This window comes from Andrographis paniculata, unplaced genomic scaffold, assembly GCF_009805555.1.
Source record: "Andrographis paniculata isolate CXL003 unplaced genomic scaffold, ASM980555v1 Contig36END, whole genome shotgun sequence".
Taxonomy (NCBI): domain Eukaryota; kingdom Viridiplantae; phylum Streptophyta; class Magnoliopsida; order Lamiales; family Acanthaceae; genus Andrographis; species Andrographis paniculata.
Window position 1 is genome coordinate 1,439,981 of NW_026137569.1, and position 20,083 is coordinate 1,460,063.

The window sequence follows — 20,083 nt, forward strand, 5'->3', positions numbered from 1 at the left end:
TTAAATTTTGATCGAAATCCTGAAATTTTGAACACTTCAAAATTATATTTTTTTTAACGGAGGCCAAACGTAATAATTTTTTTTTTTTTTTTTTTTAACAGAGATCGAACATAATATCCTACTAACTAGCTTGACAAGATAAGTTACATTAAGTGAACAATATATGATTTGTGAGGGAGGCATTGAGAGCACAAATCCACTCCCAAGTGGACATTATTAGCAATATTATTAGAATGTTATACCCTGAGATAAATGTTATCATCCTATCATCAATTTTAATTTAAAAGTAAAAATATATGGGGACAATATTTATATTTAAATTCTCAAATACTTTCTATGTTCTTTTAAATGTTGTATTTAATAAAAAATATATATATATATCTATGTTGTTGTAATATTATCAATAAAGTTAAATTTTTATTAAAATTTATTATTTGTTTGAATATCTATTATAATTTATATATTTCCATCAACCTATATATTTTTCTCTAATTAAAAATAATACTCTATTTATTTTGGTATATTATATGTCAAGAGTTATTATTTCAAAATGTTGAAATAATGTTAGAAATATATATATATATATAATTTTCCAATATTTTAATAATTTCTTTGAAATTTTTGACATTTTTATCAAAATCTCTATAAACTCGCATGTACGAAATCGACTATGAAAACCAAAATTTGATACCTTAGTCCTTAGATATAGTACGAAATGGAATTTCAATATATATAATTTAATTTTAATTTATTATTATCTTGGAGATAGAACAAATTTTAAATAGAAACGTTTATTTGAACAAAAAAAAAAAAAAAAGTTCACCCAGTATTTTTTTTAATACAATTTTCGATGAATATTGTCAAAAATATTATTTACATACATTTACAAAACATAATAGTATATATTTACTCATAAATATCCATATATGAAAATAAATAAGACCCTAAACTTTTGGTAGTTTGGTACTACATGGCGTAGTGCATTGGACCGAACCGGACCGGACCGGACCACATCTCTTGCTCTACTCTCTCGAGTTCTCTCTTTCGATCACTGTAACTGAAGACAACTCCATTTTTCCCGTAACCCACTTCTGATATTTTCTGCGATCTCTTGCGGCGCTGATATGAGCTATGGCCGCCTCCGCTCCACTGGTACACCTCCCATTAATTGTTTCTTGAAATTTTGGGGTTAATTAAAAAATTACTGCGTAATATTTTTTACTTTATCTCTGCAATTTCTTGTTCCAAGATTGGGTATTTGGTGCCCTTGAACGGAAAACTAGAGGAAGAAGACAACCCATTAATCCCCAAAATACCACTCCACAGAGGAATTACTTACGTCGGCCGCGATTGTATTCCCGTCGCCGATAAGCGCGTTAGCCGGAAACATCTCGCCTTTAATGCCTCCGCCGATGGCTCCGCTGATATCGCCGTCGTACGCCATTTTATTTTATATTATAAAATTTTTACCTTCGCCATGCCTATGAAAAATGTGTGCTTTTATTTATGTATTTTGCGTGGTTTCTTTGGCAATTTTATAAATTATATGATACTATGAGAATTGGGATGTAGGTAGGTACCAATCCGGTTGTTTTGAGGGCCAACGGTACAAGAAAAAAGCTTTCTTCTGGAGAAAAATGGAAAATTCAAGCAGGTGATGTAATGGAGTTAATACCAGGGCATTACTTTTTCAAGTATGTTCCTTTGTCTAGTAATACAATTGAAGATTCTCCGAGTCGAGGTCGGGGAAAAAGGCCTTTGAGTGATGACAGTAGTAAGGGTAAAGGCAATGACGGTGCTCCGAGTAAGAAGAGATTGCAAAAGACTATTGTGGAAGAAGACCTTCCAAGAAACTCAAATGTACTTTCTTTTTGAAATATTCTTATAGTAGCGCATATAATCGATGATTTCATATTGCTGCCTGTACTGATCTACAGAATGTGGTGAGCCATAAAGATCACAGGAGTGACGCCTCCTCGAACAATATTAGGCATTTCCATGTTTCGAAGGATAAGTGGCCAATGACTTTTCGACTGTTGAGAGTGAAAGAGTTGCCTGAATGGGCGAATACGAATGCAGTTTCCATTGGCGATGTTATTAAGGTCATGATTGTTTCTAGTTAGAATATGCTGTTGCCTGAATTTTGGCTATTTGTATGATATATAATTTTTCATTGCTCGGGAGGGCTTTCGAGTGTTTATTTCTCTCATGATGCTTATTCGAATTTTGTTTGTAGGGGAATGTGCTTTTCGCTGTCCTGTCAAATTACATGGTTGACATTGATTGGCTACTTCCTGGTAGGTAGTTTTTGTTGAAGCCTTTTCTACCGATGTCTTATGTTTCGCAGGTTTTGTGTGTTTAGACGACAATCTTATTGCGCACCTACTGTTGTAAGAAGATCTACATGTATTAATTTGTTACTGCCATTCTAGTCTATTGTATAAGTAAATTGCTACTTTATGAAGATAAAATTGCACCATATCAAAATAATGCTCTTGTTTGTTTCAATTTTATTTTGTCCTGCAGAATTTACTTCTTGATACCGTCTCTTTCCCATTTTCAATGCAGCATGTCCTATGCTAAGAAGGGTCCCTCGAGTCCTTGTTATTCATGGCGAAGGCGATGGAACCCTAGAGCATATGAAGGTTGCATTATCTCATTGTATTGGTTTTCAAAGTGGTTTCATGTGAACTGATTTCATATCCCGAATCCCTTTTCAGAGAAGCAAACCTTCTGGCTGGATTCTCCATAAGCCTCCATTGCCGATTTCCTATGGAACCCATCATTCAAAAGCCATGCTGCTTGTGTATCCACGAGGAGTGAGAGTCATTGTGCACACGGCTAACTTGATATATGTAGATTGGAACAACAAAACTCAGGGATTGTGGATGCAAGATTTTCCATGGAAAGATCAAAAAAGTGGAAGCAGCGGGTGTGGTTTCGAAAATGACTTGATTGAATATCTTGGAACGTTGAAGGTATTGTCGTCTGCTTGTGACTTCAAGAGCCTTGTTTTATTAGTGAATTAATTGATAAACATATGTGAAAATCCGACAAAAGTCTGTTCCTTAGGTTAACTGCAATGATTGTGCAAACAAAGTCTTAAATTATTACTTCAACATCAATGGTTTTGTATTTCAAAAGAATCCCCTCCTAATCTCTGTTTGGACTTGGCGTTTCTTTTGGCTTTTCTGCTCCATGCACTGGAAAATTCGAATATTTTAGGAGTTTCTTTCAACTGATTTAAGACTCTGTTTTATGACTTTCAGATTCTAGAATAATGTAGTCTTTAGGAACCTTTTAGTTCTGACAGAACTATGTTTCAACTAATCCACATCTTTATGCTCTTGCAGTGGCCTGAATTCAGTGTCGACTTGCCAGCTATTGGCAACTTCACCATAAATCCCGGCTTCTTTAGAAAATTTGATTATAGCTCTGCAAAGGTAATTAGCTAATTCCCTTATCTTCTCCTCCATGTGTTTTTTTATCATATCGATGTGAGGGAATTAGAGGGGAGATTGGATTTTGCCATTTAGGGTTTGTTTGCTTGGTGATTTTTTTTTATTTTTTATTTTTTTGTTTTGGTTCAAATAGTCGAATGTGATATTTTGTGAGAGAAAATACCGTGGAATCGCGAGGACTAGTAAAGAAACCAAAAAAGAAATCACCAAATAAACAAAGGAGATTAGATTAATGCAACAAAATGAAAATGGTTTTTCGTATTCTTCGGATATATCTAATTATGCCTTGCGGTTCATGGATCTCTTCCAAAATGTTAAAATAATTTAACTATATTCCATGTTTGGCGTTGTTTTACCATTATCCATAGTAACACTGTTATGTATTTTTAATTTGATGATCATTGATTCTTTAAATTTGTGATGCTACCCGGCAATGATGATTTATTAGTCTAAAAGTAAATTTACTGATCAGGTCAGGCTCATTGCGTCGGTCCCTGGATATCATTCTGGCCACAGTTTGCGGAAATGGGGACATATGAAATTACGAACTGTTCTGCAAGAATGCATCTTCTCGAAGCAGTTTGAAAAATCGCCTCTAATTTATCAGGTAATCATATATTCATAACAACATTAAAATGATATTTCGAATTCTCTAATAAAGGCTTCTTTATATGCTCATTGTTATTGTTGTGCTGCAGTTCTCCTCACTAGGCTCTTTGGATGAGAAATGGATGTCCGAACTAGCAGCCTCGATGTCTGCCGGTATGACAGAAGACAAAAAACCATTGGGTCCGGGGCAGCCTTTGATAGTATGGCCTACTGTAGAAGATGTTAGATGCTCCCTAGAGGTAACATCTCGATTATGGATTCGTCGGCAAGTAAGAATCGATGAAATCGTATGTAGAAAAATGATTCCCTATTTTCTGAAGGGTTATGCAGCCGGTAATGCGATTCCAAGCCCGCTCAAGAACGTGGAGAAGGAATTCCTGAAGAAGTATTGGGCAAAGTGGAAGGCAAGCCACTCGGGTCGCTGGTATATTCAGAAATGGAACTCGTTTTTATTTTACATTATTCGATAACAGAGTTCTTTTTTTTTTTCCATTTCTCTATGTTCCATGATTCGACATGTAAAATTTTTGAATTGTTGCAGCCGCGCGATGCCTCATATAAAGACATTCGCCCGTTACAGTGGGCAAAACATCGCGTAAGTGACCATACTCGATAGCCTTGCATCATAATCATATGCTCGTTGCGCCATGTAAAACTTTTCCGTTGGCTTTATCAACAGTTGGCTACTCCTAACATCCTCAAACCTCAGCAAGGCTGCCTGGGGAGCGCTACAGAAGAACAATTCCCAATTAATGATCCGATCCTATGAGGTAGTAACTACCTTAGGCTTGTTCGAAGATTTGGATTTGGTTTCCTTACATACTTCTAAGTATAATTGTATGTATTATGTCGAACATTGTAGTTAGGAGTGCTGTTTCTGCCCATTTCCGGGAGAAACAGATGCGTGTTTTCTTGCACGGATGATGCGCCTCTTCCCGTGGTAGGACATACCCATACTGTTTAATTTGGTTCGGTTAAGGATTCAAGTCCTAATGTGATGGGTATTGTACTTATTTTACAGGATAAATCGGCAACAGAAGCGAAGCAGACGAAACTGGTCAGCTTGGTTTGGAAGGAAAGCACAACCGAAGAACGTTGTGAAGTTGTTCGATTGTCCGTGCCCTACGAACTTCCTCCGAAGCCTTACTCCCATGGAGGTTTGTGCTACTTTTCTAAGGCTTATTGAATCTGTTTTCATGTATGGCTCTAAATGATGATATTTAACTTCTGATAACACACATTGCAGATGTTCCGTGGTCGTGGGATCGACAGTATACTGAGAAGGATGTATATGGTCAAGTTTGGCCTAGGCAGGTAAAGCTGTATTCAAATCAAGATTTCTGAATTGGTTACAAGTGTTTGTAGATGAACAAATCAATCTTGTTACCTGCTGTTTGTAAAGCTGGATTTATCATGATCAGTTCATGTCAATTCTCATCGACAACCAAATTTGAAGATTTCTCGGCCCCAAATTTGGGTTTTATTGAAATATCAAGAGGATGAGAAACAACATGAGATGTACAATCACTAATTTTCAAGAAAATGAGAATCAAATTAAACCCAAAACAACACAGATCACTAAGACAATTTCATAACACAAGTAAACACATCCTTAAATGACCAAGAATTTCTTTTCTCAGGAAGCATTAAAATTTAAATGAAAAAGCATATGGTAATAAGAAATGCCTGTTAGAGACACGATGGAAATGTATGGAAGAGGATATCATATACAACATAAAATCACTTGTTCAAAGACTCTAGTTTTTACCATTCAAGTTCAAGATTACAGCAAATAGGGACAGATTGTAAGCTGGGCGTGAGAGTCGATTGCATCACACATTGCTTTGCTTGTAGAACTTTGTGTCAAGTACTTGTTTCCCGCACATTGCACATACGCCTGCATCGCCACAAAATCGCAAGATGCACTTGAGCAATGCCACTGAATCTAATTTGCACTAAGAAAAGAAAATGGCATGGAGTTTGAGATTACCTTTACTGTAAGCACATGTATGGCAATATTTAGCATCCTGATGCACTTGTTGCTTGCAGATCATACATTTAGATTGCCCGTAAGGCTTCCATCTGCAGAGCAACCAAAACTTCTATCAACTCAAAGGGAATAAAGAGCAAGCATAATTGGTGGGTATAGCCCCTAGATCGATCATGTAAATTATGATCATTGTTTTCCCTATTTCTTCAGGTAACAAAGTAACAACGCGAAATTGCTTCAAAATCATAAAGGAAACCATTAATATGTCAATGATCTGCAAGCATATGAGCTTCTGCAATAAAAATTCAGACTATAGGATAAAACCTTCTGTTCAAGCAAACGAAATTTTGTTCAGCACAATACTACACATCTAATTTGTTTTCACATATTCAAGGGAGCTACATAGTCAGCAATGTGATCCACCACACCAGCATTCATGTGTAATGGTGATACAATTTGTGTACATGCCTTCACTTTGCACCTTAATAATTACTTGCTTTTAAAGACAAGAAGATGGAAAGTCTAATGGTTTTGCACATTTGCAGAACTAATTGAATTGCTGAAAAAACAAACACAGAATGAAAAAGAGGAAGTTCTGAGTTCGTTGAAGATAAATGTAAAGATTGAGAAAATCAGCATTGAATATAGATATGCAACCCTAAACACGAAATAGATTCTCAGAAGGGGTGAAAACATCAAAATCTAGCAAAACATGTCTCTTCCAATATTATATATGTGTCGACATGCGGAACAAAAATTGAAAATCATAGTCAATGGAAAAAGGCGTCAAAGAGGAACCTGTTTTTCTTGGAGAGGAGCTTGTTCTCGTTGATCTTGCGGCCACCGCCTTCAGTGGTGTTGCTTGCTCCTTCTTTCCATTTATCCGGCACTATCACTTTCGAAAGCTTCTTCTCACCTACGCATGCACACAACACAACCGTAAACCCCCAATCCGACAAACAAACCCTAAAGCAGCAATTCGCAATTACACATCAAAATTCGAAGGCACTCAAATCAAAAATAGAGGAGAACGATGGCTTACACTTCTCGCATACCATTCTGCTCTAAATTTGCTTTCGAACGACGGAGACAACCGCCGGCGACAGAAGTCGAGCACTGAGATTCAAAACAAGTTCCGGATTTGCAAATTATCGCAGAGAAAGAAAATAGATCAAATTGAACTCCCCTTTCCTCTTTATATTTATTTCGGTAATTGGGCTTGTATATAGGCCCATCAATGGGCCAAATTGACGAACATTAAGTTGCTTCACATGACCCCATCAAATTTCAATTGACATTCATACCACCGCCACGATCCTACCCATTTTTTATATTTAAAAATAAAAATAAATTATTCTCTATCCCAAAATTTTTACATTGTTTTTTAAATGACATAATTTCGATGTGTCTTCTCTTTATTATAGAATCATTTTACTATTATCTTTATTAAGAATAATAAAAGCAAGAGCATGTATAAAAAAACATTACAAAAACTTTCAATTATTGCAAATTAAAAAAATAATATATATTCAAAATCGGCAAAGAATTTCGACATGTATAGTAATAGTATAGATCTGTGGTGCATCAGTATGATGATGAAATCATAATCAATCGTCGCCTCATCTAAACCCTAATCCCAGGGGCTGAGGTGACATTCCTGGGGCAATTCAGGATACCTCTGAGGATCCTTGCAATAATCGTAAATGACGAGGTTTCTCTGCACCCAAGCGTAGTCTTTCTTCTGATTCTCCGACAGATGCCACGCACTGTACTGATCCCACCAGTTGTCGCCGGTGGTGGCGACGCACGCCGGAAAAGGATCCTCCCACTGGCAGGCCTCCGCCTTGAAGCCCTGGTACGACGACACAAATGGCGCCTTCTCCCAGTCCGTCTTCTCCAGCCCGCCACGTGTCGCCCAGTCGTCGGCGTTCCAGATGCTGGAGAATAAGTACATCGGTTTCTCGTTCGGGAAGAACCCGTTTTTCTCATTACCCGCGTCGTTCTTGTAAACCCTTATCGGAGTTCTGTCCACCACGAACCTAAACCAGGATCGATCCATCATTTTAATTATTAATTAATCAATTCAGACAGGGACTAAACTAATTCATTAGTTAATTAATTGATTACATGATCTGATGGTTGTTCCAGAGGATGGAGTAATCGTGGAAGTCCAACGTCGGATCGAACCAGAGCTGGTGGCGCATTTCCCGGCCGCCGGTGCCGTTTTTGTAGACGTTTGTTTGTATAAGGTAAGGCTGTCCTGACCGGTTCCCTAAAAACTCGATGTCCAGCTCGTCCCTCTCCGGCCCGGCCCCGTTCTCCGAGCACATATAATAGGCGGTGACGACGCCGGCGGAGTCGCCGCCGACGAGTTTGAGCTTCATCGAGAACCACCCGAATCTGTACCTCTGCTTCGTCATGAAGCCGCAGCCTGGAAATGTAGAATTAGTTTTAGTTCCCAGTTCAGTTAATTTAGAAATTAATTATTAATTATTACCGATCGACCTACCTACCTACCTACCTGCTTTTTTGTCGAGGGAGAGGTGCCAGATCTGGCCGTCTTCGGATGTCTTGAAATGGGTCTCCGGGCAGCTCTTGCTGAAGCTGTCGTCGAACAGTCCGGCCGATTCCGCCGCCGGCGGAAACACGGCGAGGAGAACGGGGAGGAGGAGACAGAGCAATTTTCTTCTCTCCTCCATTTTCCTGCGAGAAAATGACATGGAACAGATGGATGATATATGGCTACTTTTATAATACCTGTGAATAATTTAATTTATACACCTGGAAATTAGGCGTTGGCATTATTTATTAAATTTGAAAAAAAGAAATGGAAGAATATGATATAATACGAGAAAGGTTAAGGCAGACCGACAGATGCGTGAAAATTGGTGCCAGTGGAAATTCATTCCAGGCTGTGCAAAAAAGAACATGATTCGATCGGGTGGTGTTGTTTATATGTTTATATTATTATTATTCTTATTAATCGGTATTTATTTATTTATTTATTTATTTGTTCTGGATTGGATCTACCTTAGTAAGTTAAACATTATTATCTTATCTGCTTTTAAAAATTGAAAGAATAGCGTATTTGTAAGGTATTAAATTCGACAAAAGTTTATCAGTAGTCCTTTATTTTATTCTGTGAATTTTCACATAATAAAAAAAATATTATAAAAAATAAAATAATAATAATTCAAAAACAATCTGAGGCCCTCAAAACAGGAACTTGCTCTCAATGTTCTGTCATACTCTTTGACAGATCATAGATGATCAAGATTCATGCCTCAAGGGACTTGGTACAATCTTTTCGTGACAGCTTTTTACTTAGAAATAAGAAACTAATTAAAATTAATACAGTATGTAAAAATTATAATACAATCAAGACAGTTTGGCCGAGTGGTCTAAGGCGCCAGATTTAGGCTCTGGTCCGAAAGGGCGTGGGTTCAAATCCCACAGCTGTCATTTTATTTTCGTTTTTAATATAAATCTTTAAATAATGAAGATAGAAGAAACTGGATGATTCTAGACCGTTCACGTCCTATCACTCTACAGAGATATTTTTGGCTTGATATTTTTCAAGTCTCTATCTTTTGCTATTATATACTGTGCTATTCTGAGTCCCCCCACACTCAGCAGCCTTACTATCATCTTCTTCGGACACCGTTATCTTTTAGGGCAAAATCAGTTTACCGGCGGAAATGGCAGCCATGGCAACCACTCTCACCTCCTCCCTCTCCAAAACCCAATTCTTCGACAACAAATCGTCCTTCCACGGCGCCGCTGTTCCGACACGCGCCGCCCAGCCCATCAAATCGGCGCCCCAAACCCCCTCAATCGCCATGTCCGCCGCTCCTTACAACTTCGACAACTTCAAATTCCAGCCGATTAAGGAATCCATCGTGGCCCGCGAAATGACGCGCCGCTACATGACGGATATGATCACTTATGCTGACACCGACGTCGTCATCGTCGGGGCCGGCTCCGCCGGCCTCTCCTGTGCGTACGAACTCAGTAAGAATCCCGACATAAACATCGCCATCATCGAGCAGTCCGTCAGCCCCGGCGGCGGCGCGTGGCTCGGCGGCCAGCTGTTCTCCGCCATGGTCGTACGGAAGCCCGCGCACGAGTTTCTCTCCGAGCTCGGAATCGAGTACGACGAGCAGGACGACTACGTCGTCATCAAGCACGCAGCGCTCTTCACCTCCACCATTATGAGCAAACTCCTCGCCCGCCCGAACGTCAAGCTCTTCAACGCCGTCGCGGCGGAAGACCTCATCGTCAAAGACGGCAGGGTCGCCGGCGTCGTCACCAATTGGGCCCTCGTCTCCATGAATCACGACACCCAATCGTGTATGGACCCCAACGTAATGGAGGCCAAAGTGGTGGTCAGCTCCTGCGGCCACGACGGCCCCTTCGGAGCCACCGGCGTTAAGCGCCTGAAAAGCATCGGAATGATTGACAGCGTGCCGGGGATGAAAGCCCTCGACATGAACACCGCCGAGGACGCCATAGTCAGGTTAACTCGGGAGATAGTTCCCGGCATGATCGTTACAGGCATGGAAGTGGCGGAGATCGACGGAGCTCCAAGAATGGTAAAATTGAAAATTACCCTAAAAGAATAAAATCCCCAATTTCCCTAATCGGAACCCTAATTTCGAACTCTGTAATTTTCAGGGGCCTACGTTCGGGGCGATGATGATTTCCGGCCAGAAAGCTGCGCATTTGGCGTTGAGGGCGTTGGGGCAGCCGAATGCTTTGGACGGCTCTTACGCCGGAGCAAAAACTGGCCAGCCGGAATTCAGCCTGGCGGCGGCGGAGAACGACGAGATCGTAGATGCATAAATGGCGTGAAAAATGGAACCCTGAATAAGAACAAGAAAGTCCTGTTTAGTGAGATGGTGTATCTGTTTTGCTTGGGATTCCCATCGTCTTCAATGTTGTTGTATTTTTTTTTTTTTTCAATTAATGATCATCTTTTAAGTTTTCTGTGTTTGAAGGAAGTCTTTGGCTCTCTGCACTATATGCTTTGAAACAATAAAATTGCCACGATAATCAAAAAAGAGACCTCACCCGACATGGATTTGACTCTCCTCCAATGAGCAAAATTTTCTATCAAATTATACCAAATTAAAGATTCTTAGGGAAAATATCCGGCAATAAGAATGGACCACTAATTTAAACCACCAACATTATACGGGGGAGATTCGTCAAGAACCCATTTTCTATCTTGAACCTAATTTGGAAAATGGTTCGAAATCAAGAGGATCTTCCAAGAAGAAACACGAATCTTAATTGGAGGACACGAATCGAGCACTCCCGATTAGTGTCGCAAGCTTCTTCAATCCTCTTGCAAAGGCAATTCAAATTCTGGGCTCCACTTCTTCGTCGTCTGAGGCTATCCTCCAATTTTAACCCTACGCTGTTTAATCAAATTCTGACTAAAATCAAATCCCACCCAGAAATCTGTATCAATTTCTTCAATTTTTCCCAGAAGAGTCTTGATTTCGAGCCAGACCTTACGGCCAAGTGCGAGGTCTCCCGGATTCTATTGTCCTCTCGACTGCCTGAACTTGGAATGCCCGTTTTGAACTCAATTGTTCAGGATCATCCGCCGGAAACAATCATGCCGTTAATGATTCAATCTTCCGAGGAGCAGGAGACTCTCTCCCCTGTTTTCAGCTCTGTCGTTGAATGCTATTGCAGTAAGAATTTACATTTGGAGGGTTTGGAGGTTTATCGTATGGCTAAGCGGAATAAAGTTGAATTAGGGTTAGGCTGTTGCAATGCGTTGCTTGATATATTGTGTAATAAAAATGAAGTTAGATCTGCCTGGTGTTGTTTAGCATCGATGATTAGAAGTAACATTTCTTTGGATCACTCTACATGGACTGTGATCGCGCGACTTTGGTATAAAGATGGAGAATTCGAAAGAATATTGAGGATTTTAGACATGGGAATTCATGCACACGAGGTGTTCGACCTAATGATTGATGGCCATTGCAGAAGAGGGGATTTCGAAGCTGCATTTGTTCATCTAAACAAGATGTCCAGCCATGGAATCGATCCGAGTTTCGCTACGTACAGCTCAATTTTAGATGGAGCTTCCAAGTATCAAGCTGGGAATGTCGTCGAGACCATAATCTCTTCAATGGCGGAGAAAGGACACATCATTTCACCCTCAGCTCCGGAATTCTACGACGCGATCATCCAGAAGCTTTGCGTTATAGGAAAGACATTCGCCGTTGAACATTTTTACAAGAGAGCGCGCGATCTAAAAGTCGAGCTACAACATGGTACTTACAGATGTATATTAAAGGCGCTACTATCCGAGGAAGGAAGAATCTCAGATGCAATTACGCTGTATAACACAGTGCAGGGAAAGAACATTTCATTAGATATGGATTCCATCGACAAATTTGTAGATTCTCTCTGCAAAGAGGCGGCGTCGAGAGAATTTAGCAGACTATTAGTCGCGATAATAAAAGGCGGATCCATTTCCAATCCGAAAGGACTTTCTGCGTACATCAGCAAGCAGTGCAGCAAACATCAATGGAGGGACGCGGAGAAGCTAATGGATGTGGCTCTAGATCGAGGATTTATGCTCGATTCCATTTCTTGCGGCTGTTTTGTCAAAAGGTATTGTCGCACCGGGCGAATAGACAAGGCGATTGCTCTGCAGAGTAGGTTAGAGGAGCTGCAGTGCGATTTGGACATTGGCGCGTATGAAGTGTTTCTTGCGGCATTGTTTAGAGGAAAAAGAGGCGACGAAGCGATGAAGGTGTTCGAGTATATGCGCGGTCAGGGCGTGACGAGCAGCGAGAGTTTTTCGATCATGATAAGAGGTCTTTGTGAAGAGAAGGAACTGAGAATGGCTATGAAACTACATGATGAAATGGTGCATTTGGGGCTCAAGCCTGGTTTGAAAGCTTACAAGAGGTTAATCTCCGGATTCGGAAACACTTGACTGATTTCAAATTTAAATTTTTATTTAAATAATAATTTAAGGATACAAATATTACAATATTATTTATTATATTACGACGTATATAAATGATGGGTCGGGAATATATAAAAAATTATATATATATATATATATTTATTTAAGAGATTACTTTTAACATTCATTTATTTTATATCAAACATTAATTTGATATTGAACTTTTTAATAATTTAAAATTGAGCACTCGGCAACATCTGTACTAACCGTAATATTTGGATGGCCCATTAGATCGTGCCGTGGATTTTCACAATCTTTTTGTCTGTCCGTGCGCTTCACTGCACCGACGTTTTATCCACCAAAACTCTACCTACCTTTTTTACACTAATTAACATATAAATACATGCTTCCTCTGTGTCCCAACGTAATTTGTCCTTATTTTTTATTTTTGTTCCTTATACATAACCTGTCATTTCTATTTTTAAAAATATAATTATGCATTTTAATTGTATTTTAAATTTGAAATTTTATAGTTTTATTAATTTTAATTAAACTATTTATTTATCTTAGTCTTAATATATAATTATTTTTACTAAATAATAATTATTTTTATTAATACACTTTTTAATTATTTACTAATTATATTTTGCCTAAATTCCCGTGTCCACGGGAATACGCCCATATGGGACAGAGGGAGTACTACATTTATAAAGTTTAAACAATTTTAAGATCAAACAGTGTGTCAATAAATGAATGTAGATAAATTAATTTTAAAAAAAATGGTTTGTATGGACATATTTTAGTTGAATTTTCAATCACAAATGTGTCGATTTTCGTTTATATAATATTAATGTTTAGTATTATCAATTTTCAATTTCACGTCCAAACACGCCCTAAAATGGTTATTAATGGCATTAACTATATATTAATTCCATGGTCTACAGCTACAGCCATGAATTCGTGTCCTTCAAATCGACGACGCTTCCCCACTGTTTCTGGCGCTATTCCTTCTTCAATTCCCACTCAATCTCTGCCTTGCTGTTCTTGCTGTTAATGCAATCCCTCTGACTCTCTGCAACTCTTTTTTCTCCAAGGCATCGGTCGCCTAATTTGCCCCCAAATCGCCTCTCACTGTCGCCATCACCCAATCTTGAAACCTTGAGCAAAATCCCCATTTTCTTTGTTTTCTCCAATTCCACACCCTTCCTTTCTTTCTGCTTTCAGTTGATTGACTTCTATTTCAATGTTGGAAGAGAGATAGGTTTTTTAATCCATTTCCTCTCCATTATTAGGTCTTCGCGCAGGTATATGTTCTTGTGCAACTTCTTTTTTTTGTTTTGTTGTTGTTGTTGTCTGTTATTCTCTGAACAATCATTGTAGAGTATATTCAAAGATTGTTTCGATGTGTGAGATTTATAAAAAAAAAATATAATAATAAATCTGATTTGTGATTTCTGTTTGAAGGTATTGTAAAGCTCTGCGGCGTGCAATGTTTCCACAACACAGAGGAGAAAGGCTGAATTGGATGAACAGTTTCACAATCAGAGGGATTTACAAAGGATTCAAATACACACTTTCTCAAATCTTTGGTACATATCATAATACTAATATATATATATATATATATGTATATGTTTGTATATATGGAAACACTTGTTAGATCAATTGTAGTTTGGCTTCAGTTTTTTGGTAGTAGTTTCATATAATTGAATGTCTCTGTTGATCACTTGTTAAGAGGAAAATTTATAATTCCTTGTAGTAGTGAAAGATCGTGAAATCGAGATCGGATACCCCACGGATGTTAAGCATTTGACACACATAGGGTGGGATGGTTCGGCAGGGGGTGCCCCTAGTTGGGTATTATATATGATCCTAATCTTAATCTGCATTTTTTGTTTCGATATCGATAGTCCATTTGTTATATTTTGGCCATTGTTTCCGGGAATTCGATGTTTCGCTATTTCTTGATGCAGATGAGTCAATTCAAGACTGGACCTGAGTTTGCTACGTCGTCTGTCGCTGCATTTTCACCATTGTCGTCGTCATCCAAAGGTTTGTTTTCAATATCCTTCGCGCCCAATTTATCCAAGACATAATGTCGGAAGCAATTCAATAACTTGGATGATTTCTTCGAACATTGCCATCAAGAGTTCAAGAATGAGATGGATAAAGACGTCCCGGCGACAGAACTTGGTCACACGAAAAAGAAGACCAAGTGGAAGAAGAGTAGGCCAAATTCATCGCCAACAAAGTTGAAAGTCGACATTCTTGAAGGCGTCGCAAAGCCAAACAACATTGAAGTTGCATAGAAACCACTCTTACTCTGCTGCATTACATGGAAATCCCGACGATTAGAAGACTTAGGAAGTTTGCTTAGCATCGATGGCGATGTAAGAAAAAACTAAGCTTTCTTTGCATTTACGTCGGTTTTGGTTTGTCAAAAGATCCTCTGCAATAATAATAGAAGTTGCAGCTGTTGGTGTACTTGTAATACTACATTTGATTGATCTCTTGGTTTGCAATACACAACTGGGTCCTAAATCTATGTTAATCGATGGGGTTTCACATAATAATACTAGTCGAAATAAAAATAAAAATCGAAGATGTGGGCCCCAAGATTTACAGTTAAGTGTGATGGTAGTTGGTTATGCAGCTATGGTTGGGCCTTCAATTAGGGTTTTTTTGTGTGCTTGCGGAGCTCTCAAGAATATGGGCCTTATTTTTATTGAGAAGGGAAAGTCCACTTTGTTTTAGTATGGGTTTTATTTTTATTATTGGGCCATTACGAAACTCATTTAGAAAAGGTCCTGATAGGCCCAAATTAATGAATTAGCATGATATACTAATGCCTAATTTAATGATTTTTTTTATAAATACAACGATAGAGTATAGTTTATCGTACAATTTATTTTTTAAAAAAATAAAATAAAAATTGTGTACATAAATTATGTTTTTATCAAAATTTTTATTTAAATTAAATTAAATAATAAAATTTACACATTTGTAATTTTCCCGAATTAAAATTGAGATTGAAGCAATTCATAGTCGCCGCCACCCCTTGCCTGAACATTATATTTTATGTATTTACTTTGGAATGTGTTGATCTTTTTCTTCAATTTCTAATTTATATAATCTCCATTTAATTATAAATTTATTCTTATTTTTATCTTTATGTATTAAAAAATTACATTTTATCTTACTAAACATGAAATTTTTTTTTAACTTTTTCGTTTTAAGCAAAGCCACTTAGATAGAGTATGGATTGACTATATGTACCATACTTCTACCAAGGAACTTTATCATTTTATTAACCATTAATAAATAAATAAATAAATTGGGCGAATGCATTAATTGGTGGTTGGTAAATGGTAATTATAAAATGGGGATTGGGAAGTACCCAAAATATATTCTAAAAATAAATAAATAAATAAAAAGCAGAGGGCAGAGGGCAGATGGCAGATATGGAGATGGAATTAAGCAGTTTGTTGTTTTTAATTTATTAATTTCTGAATTCACCAAATAACCATATTTTTATTTATTTTTCACATTTCACTATTGTAACAATACTCAATAAATGAACCCACACTGTATAATTCTTTTAAAATAAAAAATAAAATAATTACACTAGTGACAAACTAGAGGAGAGCTTTCACAGGTCAAATATTAAAGATTGAAAAATCCAAAGCAATGTTGTGCAGTTGGGATGTCAAGGCTACTGCAATCAATGCCAAAATTATTATTATTATTTCTATTTTTTATATAATTAATATAATATTTATAAAAATATTTTTTCCCATATTAAAAAAAAAAATATTTTTTAAATTATATTATTTAACACAAAAAAAAAAAAAAATAGAATTTGGATTCGATTTATTTAATTGATATTGATGAGTTTAATATGGCTTAATTAAATATTGAATTTTATATTAAAAAAAAAAAAAATTTATTACAACTTGCACATGTTTAACAATTTAATTTTAAAACCAAATTAAATAATAAAATATCAATCTAAATCCATCTTAATCTTCCATATTACATCATGTCTAGTAGAAATTTAGACTTAATTAATAAATATTTAATATTAATATTAATAATGGAAGTCATAGTATCATATAATTATGATAAATATATTCATAAATAAATATTTTTAACACAAATAATTAATATATTCAAAATTTCAAAATATCATAAACATATAATCTATAAATGTATATATATAAGTGTTTTTTCCATTAAAATGTATGTCTCTTTTACTTTTTAATAGGTATACTAAATAATATAAATATTTTACCAATTTTACTTTATATATATATATATATTATTTATTCTTATTACTTTTATAATTAGAGTTTCCGGGTCGGGTCGGTCGGGTCGGGTCTTGTAATTAATCTTTAATGCCCAAAAATGAATATAGGGGACATTATATTCTATTAATTGTGCAAATAAAAGTTTCTATTTAAATGCCAAAAAAATGAAAATAAGGAAGATACCAAAAAATGCCAATATTCTCTCCCCCTTTGTGTTATCACATCAATTGGTTAATGCTAATATTAGGACCAAAATTATTTTGTGTCTCATGTCACACACATACATATATATATAATTAAATAAAATTATTTAATATGCTGGAAAGTGGAATTAATTGCGTTACCTAATTAATTATTTTGGATGTTTGATATATGATATAGGACCAATTCTCCAAATCACTTAAATTAATTTTGACCAACTATCCAATTTGAAGAATTATTTCTGGCCAATTCTTTAAATTCCAAGAAATGGTCTTCCTACATTTTGGCAATATTTATTTATTTATTTTATTTTATTTCCTACTAAAATAATAATAATAATAATATTCTTGTTAGGGGAAAAAAGTCTTGTGAGGAATTAATTTATATATATAATTTTGGTTAAATTATTTAAATGCATTTCATATAGATATATTTGCAGATGTGACTGTATGTGGAGTTGGTTTACTAATAAATATAAAAACTAATTAATTAAATGGCATGCTTCATTTAATAATAAATTTAGGTAAATTAATTAGTAATCATCATGTCAAATTAATAAGACCTGCAGGGACCATAGTACATTATATTATCAATTTTGAAGACTAACAAAAATATATATTTTATTGAGTCTTGTCTATTCTATTTTATAATTCTTAAAAATAAATTTTCTTGTTCAAAGCCCAATTTATTATTATAATTAACTAGTCAAAATTTAATTCGAGTTCGAACCTTAATTGAATAATTGATTTATTAATTCACTTTTCACAAATTTAAATGGTTACATTCCAGCAATGAATATGAATTAAATTTAAATTTAAGGTGTATTGAATTAAATTATATTATTAGACCCAAACTAGCCATTAAATTATGAAGCTATTATTTCAAGAAAAATTTAATTATGTAATTGTGACGAAGGCTACAATTAGTTCATTAACACAATTATTTGATTTAGGGTTTTGCTAACCAATAATTGCATAATATCGTACGGTATATATAAATATGCAGTTCACTATTGCTCAACAAATGCATACTTATTTATATACATACATATATGCAAAATAATTAATTTATATTGTCACATAAATCTAATAATTAACTATAAAAATGACAATAATGATAGTAATATGGTCAGGTCATCTGAAATTATTGTTCATTCAGTACAACATTAAATTAAGACAACAAAATATATACTTACAAACTATGCTAATTAATTATATTTATATAAGTACAAACACACAAAATTCAAAGATTTCAATGTGATCAAAATATTTTGTTTAATTAAACAAAACCCACAATATAAAAATTTAATGAAAATAAATCAGTTTCGATCACCTTAGTTTTTTTTTTTTTTTTTCAATTTGTATATTGTGAGCATAAGATTAGTCACCATCAAGTAATAACAATGACAATAATAATAATAATAATAATAATATTATATAATTCTTCTATCAATGATTGAGTATTTATAGAGAGAGACATTATTTATTTGTTTGTTTTTATATATTTTTGTGTGTTTAATATATATGTAACCTACAGTAATTGCAATTTTTTAAATATATCATTGTACATATACTTATTTATTTAGTGATATATATATATAGAGATTCCATTGAATGAGGGTTTCTTCTTCACCTGCTGTCACAATCTCTTACACACATCATCTATTATTTTAATTAATTAAATTTTGATTCTTACATATATTAAAATGGTTTCGATTATTCTGAGGTGGTAAGTGTGTGTAAATATGTAAAAGTGCATAAATGGATATATTTAGCCAAAATGAAAATGAATGTATTATTATTATTATTATTATTATTATTATTGTTATTTGTTTTAATATCTCTGGTAACAAATTAATTAGGAAAAATTTCTTTCACCTGGAGTTACTACTAATTAATATTTCTAAATATTGATGTTAATTAGGGGATTTCTTGGCATTAATTAACAGCAAATAAGTATATATGGATGCAATAATTATTTAAGAGAAATAATAGGAAAAAAATCACGCACATTTCTGGATATTCATTGAATGCATCCACCCCCCCCCCCCCCCCCCCCTCTCTCTATATATATATATATATAGTGATGTTGAACGTTTTCACTATATATGATGAGAAAATAATAAAATGTGATTTTATTTTGATGCGTTGGAATTTATTGACAAAATATTTGCAGTTTTTATATGTGTATATATGCATGGTTGTATAATGCAAAATGCATTTAATGTTTGCATATATATATATATCATTATCATTATCTCAATTCTATAGAAAGAGATTAATTAAATAATTAATGTATTATTGTGTATAAGTTTTGATTTACTGTAGGATAACAATTAAATTTTTTAAATCTGCTTTGAAATCATTGTGTGTGTGTGTGACTGTGTGTAAGTAAGTATGTTCTTCCAGAATAAGAACCCTAATTGAAAACAGATATAGATACAAACGTGTATATATATATATATCTGTGTGTGTGTGTGTGTGTGAATTTGTATTGGCAGGGAGGGTTTAATTTGGTCATCTAGAGTGAGAAAATTTAGAAAGATGTATAGTTTCAAAAAGGGAAAAAACAGGTAAAA

General features: G+C 35.3%; 6 protein-coding genes and 1 non-coding gene across 9 annotated transcripts; 5 read left to right on the forward strand and 2 right to left on the reverse strand.

Annotated features, from left to right (window-relative positions):
- Nucleotides 1–1,009: 1,009 nt before the first annotated feature.
- Nucleotides 1,010–5,592, forward strand: LOC127249715 (tyrosyl-DNA phosphodiesterase 1). 3 transcript variants are annotated; one of them, XM_051272648.1, is made up of 16 exons: nucleotides 1,010–1,152; nucleotides 1,250–1,435; nucleotides 1,573–1,860; nucleotides 1,938–2,102; nucleotides 2,237–2,297; nucleotides 2,569–2,645; nucleotides 2,721–2,978; nucleotides 3,354–3,443; nucleotides 3,934–4,068; nucleotides 4,160–4,309; nucleotides 4,391–4,494; nucleotides 4,612–4,665; nucleotides 4,750–4,840; nucleotides 4,933–5,007; nucleotides 5,092–5,227; nucleotides 5,317–5,592. In XM_051272648.1, the coding sequence occupies exons 1-16, from the start codon at nucleotides 1,132–1,134 to the stop codon at nucleotides 5,412–5,414; spliced, it is 1,989 nt and encodes a 662-aa protein (XP_051128605.1). In that variant the 5' UTR covers nucleotides 1,010–1,131; the 3' UTR covers nucleotides 5,415–5,592. The 3 variants fall into 3 exon arrangements, with proteins under 3 accessions (XP_051128605.1, XP_051128604.1, XP_051128606.1); XM_051272647.1 differs by having other exon boundaries at nucleotides 4,933–5,010; nucleotides 5,317–5,591; XM_051272649.1 differs by lacking the exon at nucleotides 1,010–1,152 and having other exon boundaries at nucleotides 1,307–1,435; nucleotides 1,577–1,860; nucleotides 4,933–5,010; nucleotides 5,317–5,590.
- A 32-nt stretch (nucleotides 5,593–5,624) lies between these two features.
- LOC127249717 (uncharacterized) lies at nucleotides 5,625–7,265 on the reverse strand. The gene is made up of 4 exons (XM_051272652.1): nucleotides 7,103–7,265; nucleotides 6,859–6,976; nucleotides 6,061–6,152; nucleotides 5,625–5,967 (listed from the first exon to the last, which is right to left on the reverse strand). Exons 1-4 carry the CDS (start codon nucleotides 7,116–7,118, stop codon nucleotides 5,903–5,905), a joined length of 291 nt encoding a protein of 96 aa, XP_051128609.1. The 5' UTR covers nucleotides 7,119–7,265; the 3' UTR covers nucleotides 5,625–5,902.
- A 295-nt stretch (nucleotides 7,266–7,560) lies between these two features.
- Nucleotides 7,561–8,966, reverse strand: LOC127249716 (probable xyloglucan endotransglucosylase/hydrolase protein 8). Its single transcript, XM_051272650.1, has 4 exons — nucleotides 8,929–8,966; nucleotides 8,582–8,763; nucleotides 8,188–8,491; nucleotides 7,561–8,099 (listed from the first exon to the last, which is right to left on the reverse strand). Exons 1-4 carry the CDS (start codon nucleotides 8,964–8,966, stop codon nucleotides 7,691–7,693), a joined length of 933 nt encoding a protein of 310 aa, XP_051128607.1. The 3' UTR covers nucleotides 7,561–7,690.
- A 476-nt stretch (nucleotides 8,967–9,442) lies between these two features.
- Nucleotides 9,443–9,522, forward strand: TRNAL-UAG (transfer RNA leucine (anticodon UAG)). Its single transcript has one exon. It is a non-coding gene; the product is annotated as a tRNA-Leu (tRNA).
- A 144-nt stretch (nucleotides 9,523–9,666) lies between these two features.
- On the forward strand, nucleotides 9,667–11,052 carry LOC127249630 (thiamine thiazole synthase 2, chloroplastic-like). The gene is made up of 2 exons (XM_051272539.1): nucleotides 9,667–10,652; nucleotides 10,735–11,052. The coding sequence occupies exons 1-2, from the start codon at nucleotides 9,759–9,761 to the stop codon at nucleotides 10,900–10,902; spliced, it is 1,062 nt and encodes a 353-aa protein (XP_051128496.1). The 5' UTR covers nucleotides 9,667–9,758; the 3' UTR covers nucleotides 10,903–11,052.
- Nucleotides 11,053–11,250: 198 nt separating this feature from the next.
- Nucleotides 11,251–13,096, forward strand: LOC127249629 (pentatricopeptide repeat-containing protein At4g21170). Its single transcript, XM_051272538.1, has one exon. The coding sequence runs from the start codon at nucleotides 11,306–11,308 to the stop codon at nucleotides 13,022–13,024; it is 1,719 nt and encodes a 572-aa protein (XP_051128495.1). The 5' UTR covers nucleotides 11,251–11,305; the 3' UTR covers nucleotides 13,025–13,096.
- A 969-nt stretch (nucleotides 13,097–14,065) lies between these two features.
- Nucleotides 14,066–15,504, forward strand: LOC127249631 (CRIB domain-containing protein RIC10-like). The gene is made up of 5 exons (XM_051272540.1): nucleotides 14,066–14,301; nucleotides 14,462–14,586; nucleotides 14,757–14,854; nucleotides 14,971–15,049; nucleotides 15,146–15,504. Exons 2-5 carry the CDS (start codon nucleotides 14,487–14,489, stop codon nucleotides 15,304–15,306), a joined length of 438 nt encoding a protein of 145 aa, XP_051128497.1. The 5' UTR covers nucleotides 14,066–14,301; nucleotides 14,462–14,486; the 3' UTR covers nucleotides 15,307–15,504.
- Nucleotides 15,505–20,083: the final 4,579 nt, after the last annotated feature.